This window comes from Ursus maritimus, unplaced genomic scaffold (assembly GCF_017311325.1).
Source record: "Ursus maritimus isolate PB19 unplaced genomic scaffold, ASM1731132v1 scaffold_4, whole genome shotgun sequence".
In the NCBI taxonomy this organism is placed as follows: domain Eukaryota; kingdom Metazoa; phylum Chordata; class Mammalia; order Carnivora; family Ursidae; genus Ursus; species Ursus maritimus.
Genome location: NW_024426552.1, coordinates 3,088,291 through 3,098,925, shown reverse-complemented (window position 1 = coordinate 3,098,925; position 10,635 = coordinate 3,088,291). Strand labels below are relative to the sequence as shown.

Here is a 10,635-nt window from a genome sequence, read left to right as displayed (position 1 = left end):
GGGGGGGGGGGGGGGGGGGGAGGAAGGGAGGCAGAAGAAGCAGAATCCCCGCTGGGCAGGGAGCCCGACGTGGGACTCGATCCCAGGACCCTGAGATCATGACCTGAGCTGAAGGCAGACGCTTCACTGACTGAGCCCCCCAGGCGCCCCCCCATGCTTACTAATAAGCGAAAACATAACCAAAATGAAGGCTGGTTATGGAAAATTTCCAGAAAAACTATTCTCCTCCTTCAACAGCCTTTCATTATGATGCTAGATCTTTAAAAAAACATTCACAGCAAGTGACCCAGGGGGCATTTCAGGCCTGGCTGGCGGACACACGGCCACGGAAACCCCGGGCGGGCGTGCGGAGGCGCGGGCAGGACTCGCTGCGGCGGCTGCCCGGGGGACGGGGCCCAGGCGGCTGAGGCGCGGCCTACGGGTCAGGTTTGGGGCGTGACTGCGGGAGCTGAACTATAAAGGAGACAGGAGGAACCCCTCAGGCTCGGCTCAAAGCTCACCGGCTCTCACGGCGCCGGGGCCTGGGCCCGCTCTGACACCCGCAGACAAGTCCGCGCGGGCACGCGTGCCGAGGCACGAGCTCGCTTTTGCAGACGAGAGCATTCTCACGCAGAAAAGCTGGCCGAGCAAACACCCGGGGCCCACCGCCCGGCTCCTGCGCCCAAGCCCACGCCAGCCTGATTCCACGCAGGAAGCCAGTGGGGCCCATCGCCCCAGCGTCTCCCTCATGGCTCTTCGGGAAACAGCCCCCGGAAGTACCGCCATGGCCCCTCCGGACCTTGGCTCTGAACGTGTGGAAAGGCTCCAAGAAGCTCGTGTCCATACACAAAGTACACCAAGCAGAGGGGCCGCCACCCGGTTCAGATCGGGGCTCGATGCCGAGTGCCCTTCCATGGCGTGAAGCCCAGGGACACGTCCAGCACCGGGCTGGGACGCGTGCGTTCCCCGCACTCAGGAGCCCCTGCAGGTCTGGAGGACACACTGCTGGGCACAGGAACAGGACTACATGATCCGCGTGGTGTCAGAGGAGAGGCAAAGGCAACGCCCGAGAAAGCACAATGAGGGAAAAAAACCTCTCTAGGAAGATGCTCTGGAGAGCACGTCACAGAGAGGGGACATTTGAGTTGGGTTTTGACGGAGGAATAGGAGTTTACCAAGGAGAAGGTAAGTGACTTGTACGCTCCCAGGCGAACAGGGGGAGGTGCCGTCAAGACGGACAGAGGGGCAGGACAGAAGTACACACCCTCACACTGCTGCAGGATCTCCTCGGCGGTGCTGTCGTAGTGAGCAAGGGGGTTGCTGGCATTGCGGTACTGCGTGGAAAGACGACGCCGTCAGACACATGGAAGGGACGACGGCCGCAGGGCAGGAGGCACACAGCTCGGAGCCCGAGAGGAGCCCGGCAGCTCGGCTAAGAGTGGCCAGGGGCACGGGCAGTTTTAGGGCCTCACCAGGCACAAAACATTAAATCCAGCTCTCCTGAAATACCTGTGCTTTCTGAATGAACCCACAGGAAAGCGAGGGAGGCAGGGAGCTTCCGGTGGAAAGGTTTTTATGGTTTTACCCGTACAGAGCGCCTCCGGGGTCCACTGCACAGGCCGTTGCGGCCCGGGGCTGAGCCCTCGAAGCCGGCACAGAAGGCAGAGAGCCAAAGGCTTGACTGACGCAGCCAGCCACCCACCGCAGGGCCTGACCAGGCCAGGAGACGCTGCCGCTAGCGTGCCGGGCACCTCTGCAGCCCCTCCTGCCGCCAGTGTGGCGCCCCCAACCCGACAGAGGCCCCCACCTCCGAGGGCACGCCCGCCCCTAGACCCCGGCTCACCTGGTCCAGGATGTGAGAGTTGGGGATCTCGTTCCGCAGCCTCCACGCCACCCCCACGTGAGACTCGGGGGAGTCAAATCTGGCGGTGGTGGGCGTCCTCACGATCTCCGCCCCCAGGGCCCGCAGCACGTCCACCTGCAGAGGACACCGAGGCTGTGTCTCCCCTAGGCCTGGTGCACAGGCATGGCCCCGGGACAGGACCCCTGCCCCCACCTTCTCCGTGCTCATCTTCTCCGGCATCACGATGACGCAGCGGTAGCCCTTCACGGCGGCAGCCAGGGCCAGCCCGATCCCTGGGGACAGGGCACAGGGTGAGACGCGGCCGCGGCGCCCGCCAGGCCCCTCCCCAGATGTCTGTGACCGGTGCTGCAGCCAGGAAGGCCCAGGAGACGGCACTCTGGAGTCCAAAAGGGCCTGACGTCACCCCCTTCTGCCTCGGAACGAGGGCGTCAGGGCAGGGAATGCCAGAGGTAGAAATGCAAAGGCCAGCGTGCCCACAGAGCAGCACATGACACCTGGCGCCTCCAGCTTGTCCTGGGCCCCCGCCCTCACCCCGGACACGTACATCAGGTCCTGAGCAAATGGTTAAGGGAAGAGGCCGGCCAGATAGGCCAGCACGCAGCAGCAGGTCGCCCCAGGCCAGGGGACCCTCCTGGCCTGTCCCAACACCCACCTGTGTTCCCAGACGTCGGCTCAATGATGGTGTCCCCGGGCTTCAGTGTCCCGGCCCGCTCGGCGTCCTCAATCATCCGTAGGCTGATGCGGTCCTTCACGCTCCCGCCCGCGTTGAAGAACTCACACTTGGCCACTGGGAGCCGAGGATGAATCATGGGAGGAGGAGACCCCCGCCCCCAACCCATCCCTGATGCCCCCTGCAACCCCGTACTCTGACACAGCCAGGAATGGGGGCAGACACAGTCTTTGCTGGTTCTGCACACCAGCCCCTCTCCATTCCTGCCTCCCGCCTGCGCCTGGAGGAGGGGCCGGCCCACTGGGAAACGCCCACCTGCCCATCCACCTGCGGCCGGCCCGAGGCCACTCCGAGTGGAGGAGAACAAGGCCCCGAGGAGCCCCTGCTGGGTGGATGGGCCAGGAAAAGCCTCTGCTGGGGGAGCACAGTCCCAACAGACTTGAGGGACACACGGCAGACGGCTGACGTGAGCCCCCCACTCCCCTTAAAGCAGGACAGATGGCCCCTGGGTCACAGCCCTGCCCCGTCCCGCCTGCCAATGCTCCATGCCTGCCTCCCATCACCCTCCTCACTGGGAGAAGCCCTCACCCAGGGACACAGGGCTCTCCCATGTTCTCCCCGCCCATCTCCACTCTCCTTTCCTGCGGAAGGGCTCCCTCCCATCTCTTAAAAACATGCAGTGTTTGTAAAAGGAGGGGTGGATGGGCCAGCCTACGGTAACATGGGCCCACCGCCTCCTGCCCGGTTTGTCCTGATTTCTGAAATCCAATCACCGGATGGACTTACCCCCTAGAGCCAGGCAGCGCCCCTGGCGGGACAGTGTGCGCCTGTGTGACGGGCGGGAGCTCCCAAACGCCTGCGCCCTGGGAACCTTCCAGGTCCCACACTTGAATCACTCACTGGCGTCATTCTAACTAGCCCGTGGGAAGGCCGGCGCTGACTGAAGCAGGGATCCGAGCTGACCAGCGTTCAGGCCCTGCCCAGGCCGGCCCCGTCACGCCGGCACGTCCCCCTGCTGGGCCGGATACGGCCTTGGACATCCACTAGCCAGCTCGTTTCCTGGCCCTTTGCCCCTCACGAGGGTCCCAGGAGTCCACCCCCCCATTCCTGGGCCCACTGAGCCACCGCCGGGCCGCGCACTGGACAGAGGACGCCAGGTACTCACAGAGCTCACACTTCAAGCCAAACTTCTTCCCAATCTTGTTGATTCTCACCATGGGGGTATCCCCAATTTTCTTCAGGATATCTGGCAAGATTTGGGGGGATTTTGTCCTGAAACAGAGGAGTCCGTGGTGACTCGGGCGTGGCAGTCCAGCGCGTTCAGTACATCAAGAAGCAATCAAAGAACCTGCTTTACTGGGACGTGAGCCACGACGCAATCTACGCGCAGGGTGAGAGGTCACAGGCACATTCACACACGTGCGGACGCACGCGAGCCGACGGGAGGGAACCGCCTGTAGCTCAGCTCGCGGTTAGCTGCGCCAAGGTCGCGTCCTGGGCGGAGCCGGGGTCACAGGGCGGCGGGACGCGGGACCCGTGTGGCTTCTGCTACTCGGTTATGTTATTCCAAATCAGAAGCTGAAGTAACAGCACTAACTTCCCCAGGTCCTGGGCGATCTGTTCAGAAGGGCTTTTCTGGGGACCCTCACTTCCTTCCCTCTCTCAACCCGACCCCTAGGATTCCTCCTTTCCTCTTCTTTTCCTTGATAAACAAACTGGTGACGACCGTAGAGCCCCCAGACCCCCAGGCTGCTGGTCTGCCCACCAGGCCAGGGACAGTGGCTACAAAGGGTGTGTATCGGACACCTGGCGTCGTGCAGAGAATGTCAGGCCCAGGCGGTGTAAAGTACCAGGCGAGACAAAACCACACAGACCATGGGGAAGTCCCTGGTGCCCTTGGGGTCAAGGTCAGGATGAACTCCCAGGCGGACCTCCGGCTCAATGTGGGTTTCCGTATCATGGACCAGCTGTTCCCCTTCACATCTAGTCACTGGCACCCTCTGCCCCTTCTTCCACCTGGGGACAGGTGACAGGCAGGTGTGGACAGCCCAGTTGGCGTGTGTGTGAACCACGATACGCACATTTCCTGACAGGCCCCCGAGAAGTTTCCTCCATCCTCACCCACGGGGACTGATGCCAATTCCACACCCTCTTCCCGTCTGCACCACGGATGTGGGCACGGATATTCGCCTGGGAATATGCACCACTGACCTGAGCTTTGAGAAATCGACAGCTTCCTACGCCCTTGGCTTTCTAACATACATTCCAGGGTTCTCAGACTTCAGCGCCCACTGCTCCAGGAACCTGTGAGCACCAGACTCCAGCCCCATGCCAGCCCCAGCGGGCCCAGCTTCCCAGGGGGTCCGGAGGCACTAGGGCGGCAGCATTCCACCCCGGCGCCCCAAACAGGCCTCCACCCACACGGACAAGCTGGAACTCAGCCTCCACCGCAGCCTTCCAGGAGGCTCAGAGGGAGAGGGACACCCCGGGGCGGGCTGGAGGCAAGCTCAGCAAAGAGGCACCTCCCAGATGCTAGGCTGAAGGGAAAGCCTGGCTGGGGGCAAAGGGCTCCCAGCCTTGGCCTTGGAGGGAGGCCAGGCCCTCTGGGTGAGGCTGGGGGTTGATTCATTAGTCAAAGGGACAGAGGTAAACAGCTGCCCCCAAATCATCCTGTCTCCAGCAGGGGCTGAGGCAGGCAAGGAGGATGAGTCCCCCGCTAATCTGGGCAGGTGAACTTGGGGTTCCTGATTCAGCACCAGGCCTTGGGCGCACACCCCCTCTCCCGCAGAAGCTTGCATGAAGTGATCAGCACGGGAGCCGGGGATAGAACTGAGCAGGGACCGGCCCGGAAGCCGTCAGGAGGGCAACCCCACCAACTTCTGATAAAGCGCACTCCTTACCAGGGCTTGTCTGCCCCTCCCCTCACCGCTGCGCCCACCCTGGCCATCCTCCCAAGCCCATTCCACCTGGGAACCATCTAGAATCCCCTCCCCCAGATGTCCGTGCAACTGGCACCTTCTGCCCATCCAGAGAGGGCCCGAGGCACCTCGTGCCCCCTCCCCCACCTAGCCCCAGCACACCTGTGCCCTCACCATGAAGCTCCCCGAGAGCCCCGGGGCACCCTGGTCTTACATTCTCCCAGCAGGTCGGCCCCAACACCCTCGGAGCTGCGGGCCTGAGCTGGAACGAGTGTCCCACGGGACAGCGACCCCTTATGGGTTCTTAAGGGGGTTAATCAGGCCAGTGTGGGAGGTGCGGGTGTAACACCATTTTACAACCCAAGTAAGAGAGCATCCTTTCCACCCCAGGCTTTCCGAGTTAGAGCTCCAGAGCCCTCAGGAACCTGGGTCTGTCTCTGCTGCCCCGCTGCCCGCTCCCCCACCCCGAAACCACGCCCCAGCCTCACACGGCCCTTCTGCCCCCGGCTCCGCTTTGCTTGGGAAGCGAGGGTTCATCCCGTCCGGCCATCGGCCAACGTGCCTCCTCAGCTCTTGGGACTGAGACACGTTTAAAGTTTGCAACTTCTGGATTTGTACATTCTTCACATCCCTAACTATCAGCACCTCCCCCCACCCCTCGCATCTGCTGTTCAAACCGGGAATCCCGAGCGCTGAGACAGCAGCATATACGGGATAAAAATCAACACCTGAGAGCTTGTTCTCTGCCTTATCTGTTCTACATCCAGAGAGGACACCAAGGACAGAAAGCTTAGCGCGCTCCAGTTTTATCACGGGACGGGGACTTTCGTCTGTTGTTTCCTTTCACAGACAGACCTGCACCTGCACCAGGTTCTCGTTCAAGATGCCGTTTTCTACTGATAGTTTCACAAGAGATCGTTGCAAACATCGAAATACTGAACAGAGAGCTTAACGAGTCTTCATGCAACAGTCTCGGCCCGACCACGGAGAGAGCCCGCTGCAGGAAGTATTTCACGATCAAAAGTGCTCATCACCTACAGTTAAGTAGAAAAGCGCGGGCGTGTTTCTCGTGACTGGAAACCTGCAGGCTCGCCTCCCACACGGGGGAGCAGCCAGGGGAGCGGGGCTAGAAACCTCCCCTCCACGTCACTCCACGTCTGTGACGGGCACATCCCGTTACCCACTCAGCATCGGCTCCTGCTGGGCACTGATCTAGGGGCTGGGCTACAGTGCAAACGAGCCTTGGCCTCTCTGAGCCTCGGGCCACTCGTCCCCACGGCGCCCCCCGCCCCAGCTCACCACCCCTCCAGAGTGAGTACGGGGCGGGGGGCACACCTCAGGTCTACACGGCTCCATGGCTTCCAGGGAACAAGCTCCTCCCTTCAGGGTAACGGACAAACCGGCTGGAATCGGGAACCGGCACTTACAAGGCGGTGTGGTGATGCGGAGAGTCACTGACCGGCCTGCCCAGCTGCCAGGAGCACCTGCTCGGGGCGTCAGGACGGATCCACTGGAGCTCCTTGGCTTCCTTGTCCCCCGCGGGCCCCTTCTCCAGGCTCCCTTTCCCCAGGTGTGCCCCTGAGAGGTGGGGGCACGCTGCAGACCCCGCTTCTGCTTGGGGTGTCTCGGAAGGCATGCTGCGATCTGGCAAAGGCAGGGGAGAGACTCAGTTGGTTCAGGCCGATTCTCACCACCTGCTGGAGAGTCTGCCTTGCTGTTCCTGGACCTGGGGAACCGGGCTCACCTGGCCCCCGGGCGTGGGGCTCCACCCACTCAAACCGCCCAACAGAAACGAGCGCGAAGTGCCACACCAGCTGCTGTGCACGGTCTGCGGGTCCTCGACAGGTGACACACAGAACCACACCGTGAGCCAGCGTCCCGCTCCCAGGCGTGTATCGGACAACCGGGAAGAGGTATGTGTGCACCACGGCCGTGGCAGCACGGCTCACAACGGGCAACACGTGGAAACAACCCAGTGCCCACCGCAGACGAAGGGATGAACCAGATGCCAGATCCACTCAACGGAAATATTTGGACATAAAAAAGTGAGAAGGTTTCACACTTTTTCTCAATATGTGGGGGGGGAAGGTTCCTATGTGGAGGTGACGGGTATCCTACTTGACTGTGATTGTTTCACAGTGTAGACATCAAACCCAAACACCAAGTTGTAGAAAGGGCTTCTGTCTTGAACGGCATCCAGAGGGCAGGTCCCATTAAAAACAAAACAAAACAAAACAAAAAAAACCATCAGGGGCACCCGGGTGATGCGGTCAGTTGAGTGTCGGACTCTTGATTTCAGTTCAGGTCGTGATCTCAGGGTCATGAGATGAAGCCTCACGTCAGGATCCACGCTAGAGGGGGAGTTGGCTTGGGATTCTCCTCCTCCCTCCGTCCCCCCCTCGCGTGCGCATCTCTCTCCAACACAAGCAGGCCACCTGAGTGGCGCAGTCACTTCTTCTCCCTCTGCCCCTCCCCCCGCTCGCGTGTGCGCTCGCTGGAGCTCGCTCTCTCAAGAAAAAAAAAACCAAGTTGTACACCTTAAACACAGTTGACCCTTGAACAATACGGACGCAGACAGAAGGGAGGGAGAGGAGGGGGCGGGCTCGCTGGGCTGCAGCCCTGCCTTGCTCCATTAGGGTGACAACCAGTAGGCACCCCCTCTTCTTCGGAGACACTGGGACTAGCTCAGCCCCTCTTCTGCCGCCGGCTGCCATTTCTCACACTGACCAGAGGACGCAGCCCAGCTAAGTGCGCACCGATCACCGAGAACTTCCCACAGCGCAAACGCTGAAAGGAGACGGGACAGCTGCACACGCGAGGCAGCTCCTGCGTGCAATCCCGGAAGACAAACAGGGTATCAGCGGAAACGAAGGGAATGTGAGTAAGCACGGACTTCAGTGGAGTCCTGTCCGCCGTCACACAGGTACCTACGAATGCAACAGACTAACCAGGCAAACTGTGTTAGGAGGCAGGCATGTACGTGGGAACTCTCCATCCTGCCTTCTCAATTTTTCCTAAAATTAAACTGCTTAAAAAAAAAAAAGGCCAGGGGCACCTGGGTGGCTCAGTCAGCTAAGCATCTGTCTTTGGCTCAGCTCATGATCCCAGGGTCCTGGAATCGAGCCCCATGTTGGGCTCCCTGCTCAGGGGGAGCCTGCTTCTCCCTCTCCCTGCCGCTCCCCCTGCTTGTGCTCTCTGCCAAATAAATAAATAAAATCTTAAAAAAAAAAAGTCTCTGGAATCCCGTGAGTTTGGAAAAGTTCCTGTTCATGGTAGGGGATGTGGCTCGGGGTGGTCTCTGAGCACAGCTGCACAGCTCCTCTGAGCAGCAGGAGGGACCCCCAGACCCCAGCCTTGCACCTCCCCTGCTCCCCAAGAACTTTGTAGGGCAGTTTTGCTGTGAAAAGGTCAGGGGCCCTGGGGGACTGGGCTGAAGGCACACAGGGCTCCTCCCGAGGAGATGAAATCCAGGTTCTCGGGCACTCGCTCCCTTTCTCTGGAGCTCATGGGCCAGGTGGGTTATCAGCAAGGGCAGAGGCAGCCCCAGCGGGTCGTACCCCCAGCGCAGTGGTCTGATGCAGTCCGGCCCAGCAGCTCCCCACAGACGCCCAGACCAGAGCCCGCCAACAGGGAGCGAGGAACCTCCCGACCCTTTACAAGTCACAGCCCGGAAATTCTGCAGGCCCCCCGAGGCTGGGTGGGTTCTGGGAGAAACCAGCCTCCCAGCTGTCCTGCCCCGCGACCTTAGAGTGGTGGTTCTTTCAAGCCTCGGGGTCACCGACTTCTTTTACGAGGTTCAGCTCTTCCCTGAAGCCACTCAGATGTCCTCCCTCCTTTTGAAGACTCAAGCAGAACAGCGCCTGTTTTCCGTCGGGCGCCGGAGTGGCCTGTGGGCAGGTGATCTTCCATCTTGCAGAGGCCCCCGAGTCACAGGCGTCGCTCCCCATCAGAGGCCGACAGTGGGGCAGCGCCCCGGCCCGGCAGGCGCCCGCTCTGCCGCCGGACTGGCCACCTCGCTCGGAGACGCAGGCCGCCCCGAGCCTCCTTTCTGGAGACTCGCCTCGCCTGGCGCAACCTCCGGACAGGTAAGGAGCTGCCGCGTGCAGATGGAAGCCGATCGAGTCTCCGCGGCCGCCAGAGGCACCGGGCCGCACGCTCGCTCCGTGATCGGTTCCGAACTCGCCGGCTCTGAGCCGCCCGACCCCGCGCCCAGCGCCCCGCGGGCCGACGCACTTGCGTCCTGGGGAGGCGGGCTCACCTGGCGCCGCGCGGCTGGCTCCCGCCCCACCTTAAACCGCAAGACCCGCCTGGGGTTACGACGCCCCAAGTGCACGCCGTACTCCGCAGATACGCACCGGTCGGCCCGGTGTTGGGGGGGGGGGGGTCAGGGCCAAGGGTGCAGAGGGTAGAAAACTCCTCTCTTAAAGTGTGAGTTTTCAGGTGGGAGATCGAGACCCCACGGAGGATTTGGAGACCGCCCGGAAGGGGCACTTTGGGATAAACACGCCCAGACAATCCTTGAGAAGCTAAAAGTTTTGCGTTCCCGCCCTTCCCCCAACCCCCCCCCATTCCGCAGTTGGGCCATCCGCCTCGCCTAGGGTTCGGGGAAGTGGGGGTCTTAGGGCATCCTCCCCCCACCCCCGAGTATGTGCCCGGGGCACGGCCCCGCGTCCCCTCCCCCCGTGGGCGCCCATCTCACGTGCCGCCCACGCAACTACATCAATATTTATTCCCACCTCATACAACTGGCGAAAAGGAGCGATTTGCGAAACAGCCCTTTCCCATCCAAAATGCAGAGAAAAATCAATGATCGCACCCCGGCTCCCGGCCCCCAAACCCGTCCGCTCCACAGCCGCGGGAGCCGGGGGGCAGGCCCAGGGGCCACGTGGGCACTGAACCTACGGCTTCAAAGCCGCCCGGACGCGCGGGAGCGGGGAGGGCCCGGGGGCGCAGGACGCCGGCCCTGCTCCGCCGCGTTCAGGTGAAGATGATGCAACTCCGGCGGAGGGGTGGGGGCGACCCAGGCCCCGCCGGGACCCCAGCCCGAGCCCCCGGCCCAGGGGCGGGGCGGATCTCGGCCTGGCGGGCGCTCACCTGGACGGAGACGCGGGAAAGCGTGGCGGGCCGGGGACGTCCGGGCGCGGGGGAGCTGCGGGCCCGACAGCTTAAGGCGAGCCGCCACCCTGGAGCTGCGGGGCCTGCAG

General features: G+C 62.2%; 1 protein-coding gene across 2 annotated transcripts in view; it reads right to left on the bottom strand.

Moving 5' to 3' along the window:
* CBS (cystathionine beta-synthase) overlaps window positions 1-10,635 on the bottom strand; it is a 23,140-nt gene extending 12,505 nt beyond the window's left edge. Inside the window, exons 1-7 of one of the 2 annotated variants that reach the window (XM_040621865.1) lie at window positions 10,526-10,635; window positions 6,859-7,075; window positions 3,679-3,785; window positions 2,496-2,630; window positions 2,036-2,115; window positions 1,823-1,957; window positions 1,244-1,313 (exon numbers count right to left, since the gene is read on the bottom strand). In XM_040621865.1, the coding sequence (XP_040477799.1) occupies window positions 1,244-1,313; window positions 1,823-1,957; window positions 2,036-2,115; window positions 2,496-2,630; window positions 3,679-3,785; window positions 6,859-7,067 (736 nt within the window). In that variant the 5' untranslated portion in view covers window positions 7,068-7,075; window positions 10,526-10,635. Of the gene's footprint in view, window positions 1-1,243; window positions 1,314-1,822; window positions 1,958-2,035; window positions 2,116-2,495; window positions 2,631-3,678; window positions 3,786-6,858; window positions 8,465-10,525 lie in introns of those variants that run through there. The other variant, XM_040621866.1, reaches the window with a different exon arrangement.